The 22656-nt window shown below is 34.9% G+C and overlaps 1 protein-coding gene across 4 annotated transcripts in view; it reads right to left on the bottom strand.

Moving 5' to 3' along the window:
* NRG3 (neuregulin 3) overlaps positions 1-22656 on the bottom strand; it is a 1197616-nt gene that overhangs the window by 734098 nt on the left and 440862 nt on the right. For all 4 annotated transcript variants that reach the window (XM_043984098.1, XM_043984099.1, XM_043984100.1 and 1 more), the window contains exon 2: positions 5073-5202. In XM_043984098.1, coding sequence (XP_043840033.1) covers positions 5073-5202 — 130 coding nt within the window. The remainder of the gene's footprint in view (positions 1-5072; positions 5203-22656) is intronic.

Genomic DNA, 22656 nt, shown 5'->3' with positions numbered 1-22656 from the left:
GAACATTTGATGAGCACTTAATAGACATTATTTTATGCTCTTTATCATGGTGTTAAAATTCACCATAAAATATTCCAGGATGGCTATACCATATATGAATAATGAACTAAGAAATATGCTAGAAGAGAGTAAACAATCCAGTTCATCGGTATGACAGTCCTGCAAGGTTAATACCCATTTTTAGAAAAATGAAACTATTTTGACAAGCTACACTGATTGAGAATAAAGGGAAGTTTCATTATAACTTGGAATATTTTCATGGCAAGGGCAATCAGTAGACCTTCTATTATGAACATCACTGACTTGTGAATACGGTTATAGCAAATTACTTAAATTATATTTGGGCTGCAACAAATATCATCAGCTGAATGTTTCAAAGATTACCTTGGAAAATCTGTGATGAACTTGAAATACCTCTTAAGATTTTTCATCCTGTGTCATATTACAGAGATTATACCACAAAATCTTTAGAGCCCAAATCTTGGCTATGATGTTTCAGAATTATTTTCTTATAGTTCATAGAACACATACAGACATATAATTGTTTTTGGTTTGATTTTATTTATAACCACAATAAATTGTAAATCATTCTCTTTAAAGGCTCTGAAAACCTATTTAGAAAATGGACCCTTGTCATATTTAAATATTAATATATCTCCAGAGTGATTGCTAACGGGCTTAATAAATAGGATCTTGTATTTCCAATGGTTCTTTTCATTAAGGAGTTCAAAGTAGTCAACAATTGTTGGGATTTCTCCCCTGGACATTACTATTTGATAACCAATATCTGGTGAACCTCAAAGACATTCACTCAGAAAAGAGCCTAATTATCTGAATCTAGGGAAAGCTCTCATCAGCAGTCACTAGTTTTTTAATCCCCTGACCCTTTTTCTGCCATCTCCTTATCCTGTCAAAGTACCCCTGCTCAATTAGTAATAGAAAAGCACAGCATGTGTCCCTAGTGCAAAGTCTGATGCATGGGGGGAAGGGTAATGTACATTCATACAAAAATGTCAGGTAAAAAAGCAATCTTAGGTGGGGAATTCCTTGAGTCTTAATGCATGCATGCATCTGTGTATTTATGTATGTGGGTATGTATATATATATATAGATAGATATATAGATAGATAGATAGATAGATAGATAGATAGATAGATAGATAGATAGATAGATAGATATAGATATAGATATAGATATAGATATAGATATAGATATAGATATAGATATAGATATAGATATAGATATAGATATAGATATAGATATAGATATAGATATGGTGAAAGGCATATTAAATTCTACGTAGGAAGGAGCATACTTGTATTCCTTCACTGATGTCAATGCATTGGGAAAGGAAATCCATAATATCAAAGCCTAGTTATTAAAAATATTATGAACTAGAAAGAACCCATGAAAATCCTAACCCCCTCAATATCAACATTCTACCATATGGCTTTCCCATCAATATCTCTCCTTACATACTAACTATGTTCACACTTTTATCTTTTTTGTTTTGTTTTGGGTTTTTTTGGCTTTGTTTTAGTTTGTTTCAAATGTATCTAGGAGATTTGGGGAAAAAGAAACAAGGAAGTATCACAGATTCCCAAAACCACTATGTCAGGTCAAACCTATCCCATCTGAGGACAAGGAAAGATATTTGTCAGCATAGCTGGTACAATCCTGACTCAACTTCAGTGATAAAAATGGAGACATTTTAAACTTGAAGTTGTTCCCAATTCACATTTGTTCTATTCAAATACCTATGAATTGATTAAATTAAAGTGGGCAGTTCTGTTTTTGAAGACATTGAGGAATGTTCCTTTTCCCAGATACCCACATGTATAAATAAAACAAGAAAAGTAATTATGCACAGAAATCCCTGCTTTTCTTCAGAACATTTTTACTCACAAATCTGTAACATCCTTCTTACCCTTCTTTATACTTTTTTTGTTTGTGTTTTTTGCTTCTCTGGTTGATTTATTCCTATTAGTGAAATCCCAAGTTTATTCTATGCTTTCAAAATAGATGAAGTCAGTGTGGAAACAAGTTACTTTGACAGGAACAAATTGAATATTAACAAAAACATCTGAATGGAGTGGATATTATTTAATCAGAAAGTGTTTAATTGAAAGCTCTTGCTCATCAACCTAATAATAGTAAATGATAATAGCTTCTATCTAACAGGAGCTGGGCCACTATGCATCATGCTTAATGGGGAGACTAGGACCACAGGGGTAAGTGGTCCTCAACTAGGTGTTAAATAAGCATGAAATAATTTAGCTACTTGTTTTCCTAATAATATCCTCTTTTCAAAAAGAAAATGTAGATCTCTTCCTTTAATTATAACAATGTTCAAGTCAAGGGGGAGAAAGAAGGATGAATGGTAGGATAATCTAGTTAAATGAGCTTGCTCCCCACCCCCATCATCCTCACACACACAAACACACACACACACTCACACACACACACACACACACACAGAGTCTATTCTTGCTGTTGTCAAGTTTCTGTGTGTGTGTGTGTGTGTTTTACTATTTTCTTAAAGAAACAGGTAGAAAATAGAAGCATTCATCCATATTTCTTATATAAACACACATATATACATTTCTGTTAGTATGTTGTCATTAATGAAGCATATTGCTATTTTAAAAGGGTGAATGATTATCACATGACCCTTAAGTGACAAATCTGGGGCTAAAATACAAGAATCTCGTTGTTTTGATTTCTAGTATAGTCCCCTTACCACTTTGTTATACTAAATTCCCATTTTCTTTCTTTTTGTTCATATTCTCTTGGTGTATAAATCTGTCTCTGTATCTCTTTTTGTCTCTGCCTGTCTCTCATTTCCCTTCTTTCTCTCTCACCCTTTCTCCCTATTTCTTTTTATGTCTACCTCTTTCCCCATCTCCTTCTCTGTCTCTATTTCTCTTATTTCCAATTTACAAATGAAGAAATTAAGGCAGAAAGAGCTTAAGTAACTTTCCCAGGGTCATAAAACTAGTAAATATCTGAGTCTGAATTTGAATTCAGGTCTTCCTGAATCTAGTTCCAGCACTCTATAACCTGCTCCATCTACATAGTTCTAACTGATACTTTTTCATCTTTTATAAAGTAATCATACAGACAGCCATGTTAAAGCAGATAGAGAATTGGTCTTAGATCCAAGACTATCTGGATTCAAGTCCAACCTCTGATGCAGATTGACTGCATAGTACCTGGGCAAATCACTTAATCTTAGTCTCTCAGGAAATTCTCCAAGACTTGAAGTTACAGAGTAGCTACCAATTTATTTTGATAGAGAGTTTCCTTTTTGGTATTTCATTATATCAATATACTTAATATCCATCCAAAAAAAAAAAAGAAAGAAAGGAAGGAAAGGAAAGAAAGTAAAAGAATAAAAAAGAGATTACTACTGCATTACTACTGCACTTGTATTAAAGTGACCACCATTCTTCCTAAAAACATGAATAAAAATCTACTTTCCAAACTTTTTTAAAACATGCATAAAATATTATAAACAGTTATTTGAATAAGCATAAGACCTTTAACACCAGATACAAAACATCCATTAATTCTTCATGATTCAAAATAGCACATCCTCTGGGACTCATGCACTGATGTAAAAGATAAAGAGAAGCCAACTTCAAATGAACTAAATAGCATATATAGAAGTAGACATGTTTCATCCATTATGAACCTCTCAGTTTTCCGATCAAGAAGTAAAGTAGACATTGTGACTTGGCTAAGGTCACACTGTAAGCTGAGGTGCAGCTACAAGTCTCTACTAAAACAGCAGTAAAGGCCAGGCCAAAGCAATCAGTTAACTTACAACCTAGACTAAGGAACAATCAGGATAACCCCACACGGAGAACTTAACTGGCCCAACTTTGTCCAAATTTCCATTTCATCCTAGTAGAAAGGGATCTCATTTCTAGCACTTGTAACTCCAGGATTCTGGAGTTGATTTAACCAAACAGTGAGGGAGGGGAAGGAGGACTATACATTTTTACCAATAGCACTAGTGAAAGGAAAAAAAAAGAAAGATAGTCACAATTTTTCATGCTCTATGACTCAGAATAATTAATTTAATAACTGTGTCGTATGAGAAAAAACAAATAAAGGGAAGGAAAGGGCTATGGATTTGAATGGTCACTGAAGCATATAAAATTCAAGAAAAAACAAATTACAAGTATAGTACTGGGCATAAAAACTCAGTAGGATATATTTTTCTGATGTTAATTTGATTTCCTACAATGGGGTGCTGGGCCATGAAGCTACAGTGCATATAAGAGCATTATTTATCTGCATCTGTTTGGACCCTTTTTATTGGCAGTTGGAATGTAGTCCTGTGTCTCTAAAGACCTCATAAACAGCCACCTTCCACAACCCCACCATTGTCTTTGTACCCTGCAGCTCAGTCACTGGCCTGTCAAAGGGCCATATTGGTTCATTTGCAATGTTAATCTTACTAGAATGTATTTCATAAGCAAGGGTGTTTATCTTTTCCTTTAAAAACAGATAATTTTTAATGGAATTAATGAACTGAGACAAAAGCATAAAACCCCCTAGCATCTTTAGAACACATCTATGGTCTATTGGAGATGATTCAGGGGATCTGGAGTTACTCTTAGTTGTTTGAACTGGTGGTCTAATGTTGTATAATCGTCTTTTGTCTTTCTTCAAAAGGTTGGCTTAATTATGAATAATTATTTCTGAACACCGAGTAAATGAAAATATTATACTTTAACACCTATGAGTCTTATAATGAATGATATTAAATGTATAAGCAACCTTTAAATACATATGTATAGGTATTGTAAGAAAAACACTCTCTCAAGTTGATTCGATAGGTTTTTTTGAGTGCAGCAAATGTAGGCCTTGTCAATTTGACTTCTAGTTTATACTTTTCAGATATTAGAGAAGACGAGATGCTTTGGCCTCCCATATTTACAATTCTAACTCATCCATCATAATGGCTTTGGTGTTTGTCTCCTGTTGTGCAGCATTCCATTTTCCCCCAGATCTGCACAGAATGAGCAGAAAACAGTGTGGGTCAGTGGATGGCTCTCACTTACCGGCAGTGTTTGTGTGACCCCGTCAAGGTTTCAATCACAAAGCATTCTCCTTCATTCAGACAATATGCAAGATCCTTGTCTTTGCACGGCTTAAAGTGCTCTGATCTTTCAGTGGAATATGTAGTCGTATCTGTCAACGAAAATGCCCAAGGGAAGGAAATATACAGTCAGTATTTCATCAAAATCCAAGCCCCCTTTGCCAGACAGGTCCCATAAGCAATCATAGAATTATATGTTCTGACAGGCTTTCTTATAGAAAAAGCAGCACCGGATTCCATGGCACAACATGAACAGAAAGGACAGTATGCTGCCTCTGTTCCTATGGGACCAGTTATGCAGAATGTGGTCACTTTATCAAACTGTCATATTTTGGAATTAAATTTTAATCATTAGACTCACCCTCAAGTATCTCCAGTTTAGAAAACATATTAACAGTAAAAGCTAAATTATATTGTAGTAAGGCTTTCCAAATCTGCTTTCATTAATTTAAATTTTAACAAATATGGTGCATGGAAAATGGATACCTCCCTCTCTCTTTTTATTGCCACCACATGTTATAAAACATCTGATCAATGGATATTGTGACTATTCTGTAGCAATCAATGTAGGCTTCTGGTTTTTTAGTTACAGCTCTAATTGGCTAATAGCAGAACCAATTATTCTTTCAGTGTTTCTTCCTTTATTGCATAATTAAAATGCAAATGCTGCAAATACGGAAACAGACTTTTATATATGAAGAATGCTGGATCTACCTATTTAATAGAATTGAATTATTACTATTTCTTATCTTTCTCTTGGGAGCACAGGAGACAATGTTCATTTTTCTAATGTCAGTCATTTCAAATCAAGAAGCATTCTCCTAACCTGTCCTAGGCACTTAGAGTGCAAAGACAAAGTAAAACCAACAAAAGAAAAAAGAAAGCAACTGCTGACCTCAAGAACCTTACATTGTACTTAGTCCAAAGCAAGAAAGAATACAACAGGGGGCAGCTAGGTGGCGCAGTGGATAAAGCACCAGCCCTGGATGGAGGAGGACCTGAGTTCAAATCCGACCCCAGACACTTAACACTTACTGGCTGTGTGACCCTGGGCAAGTCACTTAACCTTCATTGCCCCACCAAAGAAAGAATACAACATGCAAAATAATTAAGTCTATACCTATTCATTTAAATCAGGGGAAGATAGCATCGACAACAACTGTGTGGCATAAGAAAGTAAGGAAATGTTCCTTATAACTACTGGCACATGATCAGAGACTTGATCAAAGGTAGGGATTCTAGGGAGTGGGAAAGTACTTTGTAGGCATGGTACAAGCCTGTGCAAAGTCCTGGAGGTGTGAGATGGAATTATAAATAGTTTAGTTTGGCTATAAAGGAGAATTGATGAAAAGGATTATTAAACAGTTGTCTGGTATATATATTTTTTGCATATATTTTCTCTGATTTCTGTTTTACTATCAGCTTGGATAAATGGGTTTCTTTGCTATCAGCTATGTTTATTATGGAACTGGTATTTAGTTGGAAAGAGGTCAATCCTTGGCATCATGCCCCTCCTTCCAATTAATAAAACAGTGATCGGAAGTTAGCTTAAACCTAAAATCGCATTCCTTAGACTAATACTATTTAAAGAAGCAGATATATATCATTTAACCTCTCTCAGAGGGGTTACTAAGGTCCAAGCTTCTGGCTCTAACCTTCTGCTTTCCTTCCTGGAATAAAATAAAGCTTTTGGAGAAGGGTTGGGGAAGGAGATGCTGGAGATATCTATGCTGCCTCCTTTTCAGTCACAAAATTACACACGTATGTCATACATGTAGGGGACAGCCCTAACTACATATGTATGCTTACATTTATTTATATGATTATATTATACTTATTGTGGCACCTAGGTGGCACAGTGGATTGAGTGCCAAGCCTGGAGTAAGAAAACCTGGATTTGAACCCAACTTCAGACACTTACTAGCTGGGTAAGTCATTTAACCCTTTTTGCCCCAGTTTCCTCATCTAAAAAATGAGATGAAGGAAATGGCAAACCACTCTGGTATCTCTGCCAAGAAAAAAATCAAATGGGGGTCACAGAGTCAGACATGACTGAAATGACTGAACAACAATAACAACAACAACAACAATAAAATGATATTTTCCTTTCCCTTCAGCCCTTGACATAAAATATAGTGGCCTCTAGGTGGCACAATGGATAAAGCACTGGCCTTGGATTCAGGAGGACCTGAGTTCAAATATGGCTTCAGACACTTGACACTTAACTAGCTATGCGACCTTGGGCAAGTCACTTAACTTCGATTGCCTCACCCAAAAAAAAAAAAATTCCTGGATGAGAGGAACTATTTCCTTCTTCTTCTTCTTTTTTTTTTTTTTGCATTGCTAATGCTAGTTTGCTGCACTAAATAAATGCATATTGAACTATTGATGAAGCCAATTTGTGCCAGGCTGTAAAAGCCAATAATCAACAACTGACAACCCTTCTAGGGGAATTAAATAGGCATATGTACTCCAGATATGAAAATTAATCACTGTAAGAATTCTAGCCTATATGGACTGTTTTGTTTTTGTTTTTGTTTTTTGTTTTTTTATTGTAATTAATTGATCAAGGCCTAAGCATCAAATACTCTGTGATATATTGATAAGCACAAAATATAGAAGAAATATTCAAATAAGTATATAAACTGTTCTGATTTATCAGTGTTCATCCTCCTAGGAGAGAGTGTCCAGCATAGAGTCAGGAAGACTTGAGTTCAAATGTGACCTCAGACACTTACTAATTAGGTGAGCATAGGCAAATCATTTAACCTTTACCTCAGTTTCCTCATCTGTAAAATGGGGATTATAAAAAGAGTTATTTCTGAGAGTTATTATGAAGATCAAATGAAATAATGATTGTAGCAAGCTTAGCACAGTGCCTGGCACATAGTAAGAGTTATCCAAATGTAAATTGTTGCTGTTGTTGGTTATGGTGGTAATGTTGCTGTTGCTGTTGTTGTTATATCCCTGAAGACTATAGTCAATCCATGCAGTTTTCACAATATTGCATATATTTTCAAGCTTCATGACCTTTTCTAATTGGATGATTTGGGCACCACTAACAATTTACTACTGTTAAGAGAGGGTTTAGTGATCATTAAATCACTACTGAGAACCATAAACTTTTTTTTCATAAAGTAGAAAATTATATTCAAATTATGACTCTCTAATTAAAGACATCCCTGATGAAGAGGTTGTAGTTCATGTCCTTGGTCAATCGTACAATGAACTGCCTTTCCTTGCTGCTTTCAAAATATCTACACAGGAGAAATTTGGCTCAAATGGCTATAAAGAGCATCCCAGAAAAGGAAAATAAGAGGAAAAGTGACAGGCCAGCATTTATCCTGAAAGGTGAGTGTAGGAGCATGTATTGCTAGCCCTTGCATGTAATGCATTATGTGAATATTTTTCTCCATGCCGGTCTTATAGACAGAGTGTGTTCCCTACCAAAGCTTAGGGCCCAAGGGAGATACCTTCTTTTACTAGATGTTAGAAATACTTCTACTTTAGATTCAAGTTTAGAGAATCCAACTATGCATGGGGTCTTCACTGCTAAATTTAGGTGATTTTTAAGAAGATAGATAGACAGACAGAGATCTATCTATAATTAGAGATAGATCAATACATATGGAGATGGAGGTGACATATCTAGCTCTATCTATCTAGCTAACACATTTCTAATCACCAATCACTGCATTATTGAACTTTATATTTGTTTGAGAGAGAGAGAGAGCTCATTAGATAAAGATATGGAAATGACATATAGATATATATCTATCTATAACTATAACTATCTATCTACAAGAAACCCTAAAAATAAGGAACGCAAAATCTGGATGCTGTGTTCAGAAGAGCAAAAAGTCCATGGATCAAAACTGAGGTCTCCCACATGCTATCTATGTGATCTTGAGAAAGATTTTTAATGATCCTAGAGCTATTTCCAATGTAAACCAATGCATCTAGATTAATCTCTTTAGGCCCTAAACCAGAGATTTTTAACTCTTGTGTCTCATGGACCCTTTTAAACATTTTGGAGAAGCCTATGGATGGATCCCTTCCTGGGATAAAGTAGTTTTAAAATATATAGAATAAAAAAGGAAAACTATTGTATTCAAACACAGCTGTCAAAATACCAAATAAACAAGTTCCCAGACCCCATAATGCCATCCTTTGAATATAAACACAAAAATCATGCCAGAATAACAGGCAACATAGAAAAACATGCAGGGATTTTAGACAAATATTTAGAGACATGGAATAAAGGACAGAATGTTATTGTGAAAAAGGAGCTGGCCTCGGAGTCTTAATAGACCTAGGTTCAAGTCCTACCTTTGATATACTAGCTATGTGACCTTGAGAATGTCAGGCAATTCTGTAAGACCATAATTTGCAGAAAAATTATAGATCTGCTTTGTTATTGAACAGGAATTTTCTTACCAGGCAATCCTTACCAAAATGAAGTCATAGGCCCTGGCTACTCTCTCCTGCCCCCATTACTTTTTAGCGTCTATAGATACAGAAAGCAAAGGCTATTTTCCCTATCTTCTAAAATATAAGCCATGTGTAATAGGATGCCTGTTACTGATACAATGTTGGGAACTTTAATGGGTTTTCAATTTCAAAAGCTGAAAATTTGGTGGCTTAATGTCTCTCATAGAGAGACTTACTCTTCCAATGTCTATACGACTCACCATAAATAGTCTGACACTGAATCATAAATTCATGAAATCTTAGAGATGGAAAGTACATTAAAGGCTATTGACTTTGATTTGTACCAAAAGCAACAATAGGCTCCCCATTTTTTCCTAATATGCAAGGATTTGTTTTCAAATAAACTGACTATTTAAGGTAGATGGCATGCTTTAAAATCCTACTTTGACACATACTTGTCATGTGACCATGAGCTAGTAATTTCACCCATCTGAACCTCAGTTTCCTCCTCTATAAAAAGATATACTTCCACCTCTACTCTTACAATGCAGTTTTGTGGAAAATGTCCCATAAAACTCATATCATTATTATATCTACAATATTCAGGATTAATGGGAGGATATCCATACAGGGAGACTCTCCTATGCCTGAATTCTTCCACAGTAAATATTAAAATTCACCAGCTCAGAGAAATTAGATATGAAATACAACATACTCACTGCTGTTCTGATTGTTGCACTACATTAATTCACTATCAGTTAGCTAACTTTTCCTTTAATTTCTTATTATCCATTTATTGATATTCACTGATCATTCCTACATGAACAGCTTAGTCATTAACATAACATACAACATAAAGAGATTTTTGTTTTATAATCAGTGATTTTAATAAGCTATAATTTCAGAGTGCAATACAATAGCAAGACAATTATATCAATTAATTTCCTTATGACAATTGCTGTCTCAAGTGGTTGCCACACTGTGCTGTGGGTTGTTTTCTCCAGTCATATTTGAGTATCTATTGAACATTAATAAGGTTAAGGGCATATAATATCACCAAGAAAAAAAGAGAAAATAAATTCTCCACTGAAGAATCAACCTTAAAATTAATGCTTTTGTTGCCTCCAATTGTTGTTGTTGGTGGTGATGGTGTTGCTATTATTTTGGAAATCAAATGTGACCTTTTTAAGTATTGTCCCTTTATTGGAATTAATAATGGGGTAGTAAGAATACCTAAAGAAGGAGAATTTTAAAATATCAAGTATCTTATTCTCCCAGACTGAAAAAGTATCTTTTTTACTAGCAAATGTCACATGATGGAAGATAAATCTCAATGCTTCAAGGATACTAGAACAATACATGATATTTTACTTTAAAAAGAATGTAGGGGGCAGCTAGGTGGCACAGTGGATAAAGCACTGGCCCTGGATTCAGGAAGACCTGAGTTCAAATCCAGCCTCAGACACTTGATACTTAACTAGCTGTGTGACCCTGGGCAAGTCACTTAACCCTCATTGCCCCGCGCAAAAAAAATTAAATTAAATTAAAAAAAGAATGTAAAAAAACCTAAAAGATACTAGTGGAGTAGAAGCATGAAAGCCCTTTGAGAAGGGATTAAAAACATTGAAATGTGAAGCATCAGCTCAATGAACTATGTTAGAGGTTTTTTGGTCATTCTTACCCCATCCTACATTCCACATTGAATTGGTCAGCTACTTTGCCAGTAGACAGACTAATAAATGATCTGAGGAATCCTGCTTTTCCACAAAGACTCACGATTCTTTCTTCTCTCTCAGGTACGGACATCAAAGAGCAGTGGGAAGGAGGTAAGAGTTATATCTTTGTGATATTTAAATTAATAGAATAAAAATATATTCTACTATCTTTGCTTCTTTAATAGTGTGTTTATATCTAAAGTCCATGAATTAAACTAAACTCTTCTGGTACACACATACATATTCTATTTTTATATAGATTTATATAGATATAGATATTTATATAATATATAATATAAATATTTATAGATGCATATGTGTATGTATATGTATATATACACACACCGATTATATATACACACATTACATGTGTGTATATGTATGTATATGTGTATGTGTGTATATACATATATATTTTATATGCATACACCTATTCTATATTATCTATAAATATGTGTATAAATATTTATATGTATACATGCATATATACAAATGTATATACATATACACATACATATATACACATATATAGCACTTTGGGGGTAATCAAGACTATGAGCTAGGTCACACAAAATACATATTTTTGTACTTTTAACATTGCTTCAATAGACAATGAGGAATTCTCTTATTCTCATATCTCATGATCAAATTATCCATCCCATCTGTGTTTTAGTTACCAATAAGTTTTTATAAGTAACATGATTAAGTCAAACAATAGCACATCTGTTCTTTAATTGCTTAAGTTATCCAAGGGTTTTCTCTAACCTGTATGCTATCTTGAGGTACAGTAACCAGTACTGCCAATTGCATTCCAGTTGAGAATCTTTGATGATTTTTAAAATTTGTATTATTTGTTGTTCTGTTTGGTTGCCAATATTGTTTATGATAACCACCATTTTGTTGGTCTGTTTGTTTGGGCTAACATTGAAAACCTGTGCTAAGATATTGTAAGCAACTTATTATTATTATTATTATTATTATTATTATTATTATTATTATTATTATTATTATTTTTGCGGGGCAATGGGGGTTAAGTGACTTGCCCAGGGTCCCACAGCTAGTAAGTGTCAAGTGTCTGAGGCCAGATTTGAACTCAGGAACTCCTGAATCCTGGGCCGGTGCTTTATCCACTGTGCCACCTAGCCGCCCCCACAACATATTATAAAAATAAGTCCTTCTGGGCTCTAGGACTGAAAGTTTAGAATCTGCTTTCTCATAAATACATTAAAGAACTTTTTCACGTAACACATCTGTCACATTTGGCCACATTAAAATTTATTTGTGACATCTGTGTCTATTTATACAATTTTCTAAGGTCATCTTCGATAATCTGTAGGTTTTCTGACCCATTAACTATTTGAAACTGAAAGTTTCACATTTTGGTCAACAATTACACAGTCTTACCCTAGAATTCAATCAGAACTCTTAAGCTTAATATTTAATTAATATTTGGTTTGGAAATGTCTTAGGCTTTAGAAATGACCTTATTTACAGTTATGGTGAGAATGCAGAGGACTCTAGGGGTGTGCTAGAAGAGGTCAAACCAACTTTCTAGAGTCAATTGTTACATTTTCAGAACAAGCATTTACGTGTCAGAAATTAGCAAACACTACAAATTGGTGCTTTAGTTTTCTTTTGATCATCAAGACTTTAATAAAGTAATGAAAAAAAGAATGAAGATTAAAATTAAAAGTATGCCTCAAAAGTCCAGTTCTTGAGAAACTTTAGCAAATTTTATTTGGGACAAAACCAAGGGAACAAAAGAAATGGAGACAGACTCTTTTGTCTACCTTAGTGAAGCATTAATGAGATCAAACCACACCTAGATAATGGACACTGCCTTAAGCAACTTGAGCCTAGGGTCTTTTCCCTGATGACATCTGTAGAGAACACTTTAATGTGGACCACCTTCAAATCGTGTCCAACAATAGAATTGAATGATGCTAACCAATTAGCTTTGATCAATGTATAATGACCCACCTCTATCTAAAGAGGATATAAACCCTGGCAAGAGGCCAGAAGCTTCTCTTGGCTTGGCTCTCTGGCTTCTAGGTCCTCTGGGTCTTTGAGTGTTTTTCTCCCATTCATGCTAACTGCCATGCTTTTTCTACCACTCAGCCTGAGACCATGAGAAGTTAGACACACGGTAAATTCTTTACTAGTATATAATATCAATAAATAAAAATAGACTTACTTAAAACTGATGTCTATACCAACAGAAATTAAAATTTTAAAAAACGCAGTAGAAATAAGTTAAAGTTTGAGAGGATCCAGAGAGTTTGTCAGGGAAATGTTTGATGGAGGAAGCAACATATTAATTGAACCTTGAAAGAAGTTACAGTTTTAAAAAAATGGAGATTGGGTGAGGAAAAATTCTATTTCAAATATGATGGTGATGGAATATTATTGTGCCCTAAGCAATGACAAGCATGATGATTTCAAAAAGGCCTGGAAAGACTTGTATGAACTGATGGAGTGAAGTGAGCAGAACCAAGAGCACGTTGTGCATACTGACAGCAATATTCTTTGATGAAGAACTGTGAATGATTTAACTATTCTCAGCAATACAATGATCCAAGACAATCCCAAAGGACTTTTGATGAAACATACTATCCACCTCCAAAGAAAGAGCTCATATTGATTGAACACAGACTGAAGCATACCATTTGTCCATCTCATTTTTTTCTTTTATTCAAGTTTTCTTATACAAAATGATTAATATGGTAGTGCTTTACATAATTGCACATATATAACCTACATCTGATTGCCTATGGCCTCAGGGAGGGGAAAGGGAAGGAGGGAAAAAGAATAAAATTTGGAATTCAAAACTGTAAAGAAAAATGTTTATTATTTTAAACACTTCAAGCAAGACAAGGAGAAGCAGTATGAGAGACTGGAAAGGGTAACAACTTTGGGGTCAGAGGATCTGGGTTCAAATCTTGACTTTGCTTTTTAATGCTGATGAGACTCTGGGCAAATCAACTCAACTTTTGGATTTCAATTCATCTATAAAATGAAAGAATTTGTTGACCTCTAAGGTACTGTCCAGCTCTAATGCTAGGATCCTATGAATGTAATGAAGCAAAGAAGCAATGATAGGAGGAAGGAGGAAGGGTTTGGTAAGAACATAAAATACATGGAAGAGAATATGAGGTAATGTCTGAGAGAGAGGTAGAAACTAGATTGTGGATGTACTTTAAAGTCATAATAAGGATATAAAACTTTATTTCCTAGGTGATAAGGAGCCACAATTTGTAAGTAGAAGATAAACTTGATTAAAGCAAGTCATTTGGACTAAATAATCTCTAATGCCCCATCTAGTTCTAAAATTCCATAAATCTTTGGTTTCCAGTCATGTAGGTTGAAGTTTACTTGAAAGTGGACTCAATGATTTTTAAAGAAGTATAATACCAGTTAATATTGTTTTGTATTCTAACACAACCTCTTCTTTACTTATGATTTATATAGTAAAGCATCCTTTTGTGAGGACAGAGATTCAAACTTCTTTGAGAAAAAGTATATTTTTCTTCTCCTTTGAACCTTTTATCAAATCACCACCCTCAATAGAACTTAGGTCTCCTGACTCACAAAGGCTCATGAAAGCTTTATCTAGCTCAAATTTACTGAACAAGATTGATGACAATGTACAAATTACCCCCAAATCTCTCTCATTTTCTATTTTTTTGGGGGGAGAAGAAGCAAAAATATCTGGAAGTAATGATTTTTAGATCAGCATTTCATTTATTCTTCAAAATAACCCCATCTTTCCTAAATCATCTGGTCAACAAATATTTATTAAGTCTCCATTATATACCAAGTACCGTGTTAAATAATGAGATACAATAAAAGGCAAAACCAAACAATCCTCTCTAATTCTCCCCCCCCAAAAAAATAGATCCAACAATAAGCAACAGCTATTTCCTGAAGACTTGTCATGATCCCCAAATTGCATTCTCATAATATAGAGCCACAGAACCTTACATTTGATCAAGGGAGATCATCTGCAATGGTGGCTGGGCAGCTTTCATGGAGACCATGAAAGACTATTGTTAGAAACAAAAAGAAATAGCACATCTAGATGGAAGACAGAGTGGTCATTTTACTAATACTCTTTCAGAATTTATAAATTGTATTTTCTAGAAAGAAGAAATTTCACATACCCTATCACCCAACAAACAATTAAGTAGTTTTAGGGACCTACTAAATATTTGAATGAAATACCTTAGAGAGACTGTAACTCTGTTATTTATGTCATACATCTGCAGTCTGGTTAGAATTTGCCATTCAGCAGGAAGAAACTAGTTTATAAAATATTTAATGGTCAAGAAAAATGTAAGAATACAGTGCAGCTTGAAAGGAAAACAAACCATTTCTCAGCTGGCAGAAGCCAAAGATCACTGTCTCCCTGCTGCCAAAGATCAGACAATTGTTCACTTTGCAGGCATGGGAGAAATAGAGAGTTTTGGCAAATAATTTAGAAGTTCAGTTGAATCAAGCAGCTGCTGAGAGGACTGACAGTTCTCTCTGTAACCCATAATAATCAATTCTTGCAGTAAATGTAAAAAGGGCTGTTATTAAATTTGCATTACACACCTGCCAAACTCAAGGCTGGGCTATTTCTTCTAAAGAGGGCTGCTCTAGCATTAAGCAAACCCGCACATTATTCCTAAGATGGAACTGAAGTGGACTTATTTTGGTAACAGCGGTTCTAAATAGAAAGCTTAAATTTATGTCCTTTTTGGATATTTCCCCCCACTCTTTTTGGACACAGAAAATCTAATAGTACTCTTACACATCAGCCTGTCTTTTCTCCTGCTATGTTGACTCTAAAACTGTAGAGGGGAATTACCTGGGAATCTGTATTATATTCTTTCACTACTCGCCAATTTAGCTTTTCTGAGAATTCCTTACCTCCAATGACCATATGAGGGAGTGAATCACAAAAGATCCCAGAGCAATTGGTGGCAAAGGTAATTTCCATCTAGACTTTCCAGCATCTTTCCCTTTCTATCTCAATTCTTCTAGTTTCTGAGAAGTACCACTTATAGTGAAAAATACTTCAAGTAAGGACTTACAATGCAGTCTCTTCATCTTGAGGTGCTGGGGCATATAGGTTCAGAGGGTTTTTAAGAGTTACACAGAATGGAAGAATAAGAGAAAGGATGTAAAACGTTTATAAACTCATCAAAAGGTGATGTTTATTTTGAGCCCTGCCTTTTAGGAATCTAAACTAGCTTTTTCTCATCTATAAATGCTTTATTAGACTTAAAAAAACAAGTAGGTAAAATAAGGGCAGGGACCAAATTTTATCCATGTTCCCCACCCCCCAGGCACAACAAGTTTTACATAGATTGAATTAAATATTGTTCATGGATCTAGGCATTTATAAAATAACAAATAGCCCTTGTACCCGTGACCCAACCCCAAGGTAGGGTTGGTGATCTCAAACAAAAGCTACAAAGATTTCCAATTCATCTGATTCCAAAGATTTGCCTGATCAGTTCAAACCCTGTTGAAACTTTGTGAAAATAGAAGGAAGAGAGGAATAAGAAAAGAGGCAGAGAGGAAATTCAGTCCATAGAAAAGAGATGATGTTTTTGGGGTTTTTTTTTCTGGCATCTAATTTTAATTGCTCTGTTCACCTGCCCAAGGGAATTTCCAGAAGTGTATGTTTGAGGTCTATGTTACCTCCCCTCATCTGAACTCAATAAACTCCAGTGGTGCACTGTTATCTTCAGCAATCAATAAAGACTCTTTAATCTTTAAAGCCCTTTACAAACTTGCTGGACTTTCCTACCTTTCTAGTCTTTTTTCTTAAATTTTAGTCCTTCTCAAACACTCTACAACCCTGCAACATTGGCCTATTCACTGTCTCTAGATGATCACACACCATCTCTTGATTCCATGCATTTGCACAGAATGTTTGTGTTTTCCTGGAATACTCTCACTCTACTGCCACCTCTTGACTTCTCTGGCTTCTTTTATGACTGAACTCAAACCTCACCTTAGGATGGAGATTTTTACCAGTCCTCCCCACCCACAAGTTGCTAGTGCCTCTCCTGCTGAGATTACCATCCATTTTCAACATATATAACTTATATATACATATTCATGTATTGTTTCCTACATTAGTATTTTATTTTGAAGTGAGGCACTATGTTGTTATCTTTGTATAGCTCCTTCTCAGCACAATGCCTGGTATACACAAAACAAGCACTTAATAAATGCTAGTTGACTGACTGAGCTAACTTTGCTAAGTTCCTGTGTTTCTAATAGTGTGTGTACATATTTTATTTTTAATTACTTTGTAATTAAATTGGATTACTTCTGAAGGTACCTAATTCTACCAAAATATGCAGACTATATATGACTTCCTAGGCCCAGATGCACCTACCAAGAAAAACACACTCTGATATACAACTAGAAAACAGGTAGTGATATTTGAACCTTCCAATGACAAATTCCTTGATTCATAGGATACTATAAACATTCCAAATATGGCCTATAGCAAGATTTAATTAAATAAATATGTAGTTTGTCAGTGTATTCCTTAGCTTAGAAGACAGATAGGATGTCTTCACTAAATGTGTATTTAATGAATGACCATGTGAAACAAGGTGAACATTTGCTACATTAAGAAGTTTATTGGTAAGAGGAAAATTAGAGTAAAAGATATAAAGGAACCATGTTATAATGGAAGTATTTGGCAGAATAAAATATTGAATAAATAAGGATCTAACACACTAGGCCAGAAAACTAAGGAATCATTATTCATCTTTAGACATACAGTTATTTCTTAGGACAAATAATGTAGATCTTGGAGTCTGAAAAATAATTGTGATATATTATGTTCAAGTATTGACTGGTACAAATGTTTATTATCTGGATATCTATGAAATGTTTTTAACAGACAGCAATAATAAGTATAATGATAACAATAGTAGTAATAGTAATCATAAATAAGAATAACTTTTAAAGAAAAGAATCCTAGAATTTTTAACATAATATAAAATTATGAATTTATTAATATTTTGAAAGCTCTCTTTTCTCTCAGGTGGTATAAAACAAACGCACAAAGATAGATAGATAGATAGATAGATAGATAGATAGATAGATAGATAGATAGATAGATAGATAGATAGATAGAGATAAATGAGGTACTAGAGAGATACTAAATACAAAAGCCAAATCTGGAGCCAGTTGACATCAATTGAAATTTGTTCTTTATAAACTCACCAGCTCAAATCAATTTTCCAGTTCCTTGTCAACTGCCATATAGGGTAAAGGTATTTTCAAGTGAAGCAACAGATAAATGGGTTACTTCCTAAGTACACTATTCTGACCCTAATATGCAGATTATATACAATTTCCTAGCTTCAAACATAAAGGGCCAACTTCCAAGAAAAACACACCCAAGGACATAACTAGAAAAGATAAAGTAATATTTGAACTGGCAGATCACAAGTTTCTTGTTTCGCAGAGTACTATAAGCATTCCAAGTATGACCTACAGCAGTATTTGATTCAATAAAAACTTGCCCAGAGCAAAGAGGGAAAAGGCAACCAGAACAGGTCACCAGCATCAGGGCATACTTGTCACTGGTTCTTATAGGTTTTGTGGGATAGAAACATAAATGGGTATAACTGTCCCAGTCACATGCCATTAGCTGCTTCTATTCATCTGTCTCATCTTCACCCTCTGTCCTCCAATGTAGACATGTTGAACATGTGGCCACAGCCACCAACAATACTCCCAAGGGAACTAAATTAAAATGTGGCTGAGAAAAATTTAACAGACAAAAAACCAAAAAAAACAAAACAAAACAAAATAGAACATAGATATTGTCAATATGTGCTTTTATAGGTCAATATGTGCCCCACAGTGACCCTTATGTATGTTTTAGCTGGTTGAGTTTGACAGCATCAATCTACCAGCCTTCTCTGAAATGTTTTTCATTAAGTACTTTTAGATGTTTTTATTCTCTATTGAAGAGACATGTTTGAGGCCATGCACTGTTGACAGGCATATAGTGCAAATCAGTGACATTTCCCCTTAACTCTGCAGTTTTAAAAAATAGATATTATGTTAAATACAGCATGTTCAGTTATATGTGCTCCACGTGTTGAATTCAGTGCAGGTTAAAAATCAAACTATACAGGCACACTTGTAAGAAGTCCCCCAGCAAAGACATATTTGGAGATGAAGGATACATGTCTGTGTGGATCCAAAACCAATTTTAGCTGATTGCTGACAAATTCAGGCATTTTGATGCTACTCATGGTCACTGTGTAAGATATAAACAGGGAGAACCCTTTCTGTTTTATCATTCATTTGGATATCTAACGCATGCAGAAATGTCCTTTGAGGGAAAAAAATGCACACACACACACACACACACACACACACACACACACACACGTCATATGCATTTTTTTAAACTCTGGGAATAGAGTTTTCTCCTTTTGGCTGTTCTAATTTCAGATAGTCCAATAATGTGCTTACTTATCCTCCATACACACACACACACACACACACACACTCATATACATATATATGTGTGTGCATATATACATAAATAGAACTCACTATATATGAATATTTATATACTAAATTTAGTGATGCATGTGAGTTCTATTTATACATCTGTATCATATGCATCGTATATAGGAATAGGACTCATACACACATGTATATATGTGTATGTGTATATATGTGTGTGTGTGTATATATATATATATATATATAAAATTCACATGAATCACTAAATTTAATTCAATACACATTTGTTAATTGTCTACCATGTGTAGAGCCCTTTGTGGATGTGGTGTGACCTTATGTCCTGGAACGTTATTCTGGCAGCAAATTCATTCCCTCTGACAGGACCTACCAAGCTAGAATGGCTGTTTGCTATACAGATTTAGCAGTGAACTGTGTTTGTATGAAAATCAACCTTGCTAACTTTGGGGAGGTCCATCATTGGGTAGGATTTGGGGTAATGTAAGTTGTTCTGCAGCTGTTCACAAAGGCCATTTCCTAGCATAAAACAGTTATGATCAGTGTTGATAGAGAGAGCACCACCACCATGAAAGGCACAGCAAGGTGTTGAAATTTAGATAGATACATAGATAGATAGATAGATATATACATACATACATACATACATAGATGATGGATAATTAAAAATTAAAATATAGATGATGAATAGAGATAGACAATGGATGACCTATGTGACAGGGACTGTGCCAAATGCTAAGGATATAAATACATGCAAACAGAACAGCTCCTGCACCCAAGAAGTTTATATTGTAATGGGGGAAGACAGTCCTTAAAAAGGACTAGAAAATGGGGGACCAGGGATAGACAGCAGGTAGCAACATAAAATGGAACTGGCAGAAAAATAGAGTGGTCACTAAGGAAAGATAATACAAAAAAACTCACTATTCAGAGCAAAAGGATTTAGGAATAGAAAAAATAGTGGAATGGATCCAAAAGTGACATGTAGGCCTGGGCCTTCACAAAATAAGGCAAAAGCTCACTTCTCGGAGCCAAGGAACACAGGGTAATAATTTATATCACTGCTGGGGAAGCAGTGAAGGTGATAATATAAGGAGAAGATGAGCAAGATGCAGAGTGTAAAACATATGTAGTACTTACTTTCATGGAACCTTGTCATTTTTAGGCCATGTTTAGTTGGGAGATATGACTCATATAAGAGGTAACACAAAAGAGTGGGTATCAGGATAGGTTTTGAGTCAAGAAGCCTTGGGTTTACCCAATGCAAAGTCTGGCATACACTTAGCACTTAAGAAATGCCTATTGTTAGATTGAAAATGATTACTGATTATGTAGAGGAAAGACAAGAAATTCCAGAGGAGAATCAAGATGAGATTTGCTAGATATGTAGAAATTAAATAGGCTAGCAAGCAGGAATGGTGGGAGAAGTAGAAAAGGAGCATTCTAGGCATGAGCAGAGGCATAGATATTGGAAAGTACTGGGTGCACAGAAGTAGAGGGTGCATATTTCTCTTTGGGTGGAGAATGAAAAATGAGAATATGAGTAGCATACATTAAGGTGAGAATGGCAGGGTATTGTCAGAATGAGGAAGATTTTAAATTCCAGGGTCAGTCAAAAGTTCATAGTCTAGAGCTGCAATGGATCTTGAAGTCTAGTTCATCTAACTTTCTCATTTTACAGATCAGGAAATTGAGGCCCAGAGAAGCTCAATGATTTGCCCATGATTATAGAAAGAAAGCCAGTAGGCAAAATGGAACCATTGCAAAGGATTAGGTAGAAAAATGACATGCCTGATTCTATGAACAAAGATTAGTTTGGCATTAGCAGGAAGGACAGAGTGGAGAGGGGGAGAAAGTGAAGCTGGAAAGTCCTGTTCGCTAACTATGAAAATAGGTTAGTAGTGATGGGGGCCTATGCTAAGTGGTTTTAAAAAAAGAGGGATGGATATGAGCAACATGACAGAAGATATTGAGAGAGACTTTGCTTAACTACTACTTTGGGTGGAATCTCTCAGTGATAACTAAAATCTCTATGTTAAAGGTGTTTAAAATAGGAAAGGGCTATGGGCCAGTCATTATGGCTTGGTAACTAAGCAGGTGCCTCCAATTCTCAAAAGAAGAGAGCTGGAAATGAGCCATGTTTGATTACTAGAGAAAAAAGCTTCATTTAATGTCTGGTTTGGCCTAATGGTAAATTCATAGGTTCTGATTCCTAGGAGACATCTTCTTTCTTTGTAGATCTTCATAAAGTTCCCTATGGGTAAAACTCCCTTCTGATATCGAAGAATTATGCTTTTGTATAGTCCTAAAGTTGTCTTGGTGTGTCTAGTTTTTCCTTAGTGTGTTTTTTAACTATGAATGCAGACACTTCAATCATCCATTGATGTTCCAGGGACATTATTATCTGCCCAAATGGAAGACCAAACTTCTGACCTTTCATAGTTCACAAAATCATCTTTTTGTCATTTAGAAGGGAGAGGAAGAGAGAATTTGATTCTCCCTCCAAGGGCAAATCCATTAACTGCCACTAATTTATTTCTAGAATATGCTACTAGAATGAGGGATTTCAAACTGCCTTATTATATTAAGTCTAGTTGCAGAACTGTTTTGGATTCAGTCAATCTCAAAACATTTCTTGTATCTAATTTCATCCAATTATCAAAGTATCTAACTTCTTGATTAATGATTTGTTCACATTTATTTTATAGTTTTATTGATAAATTCAATAGAGACATATAAAGCTCCTAAAATTATATTAATCAGTGTTAGGAAGTAGGAATGGAACACATTCTTATACCTACATGCACATATATTGTTTCCTCTGTTAGAATCTAAGTTTCTTGAGGGAAATAGCTATTTTCCTTTTTGTCTCTGTACCTCAATGCT

The sequence above is a fragment of the Dromiciops gliroides genome, chromosome 2, assembly GCF_019393635.1.
Source record: "Dromiciops gliroides isolate mDroGli1 chromosome 2, mDroGli1.pri, whole genome shotgun sequence".
Taxonomy (NCBI): domain Eukaryota; kingdom Metazoa; phylum Chordata; class Mammalia; order Microbiotheria; family Microbiotheriidae; genus Dromiciops; species Dromiciops gliroides.
The sequence above is the reverse complement of the archived record's forward strand: the minus strand, read 5'-3'. Positions and strand labels throughout refer to the sequence as shown.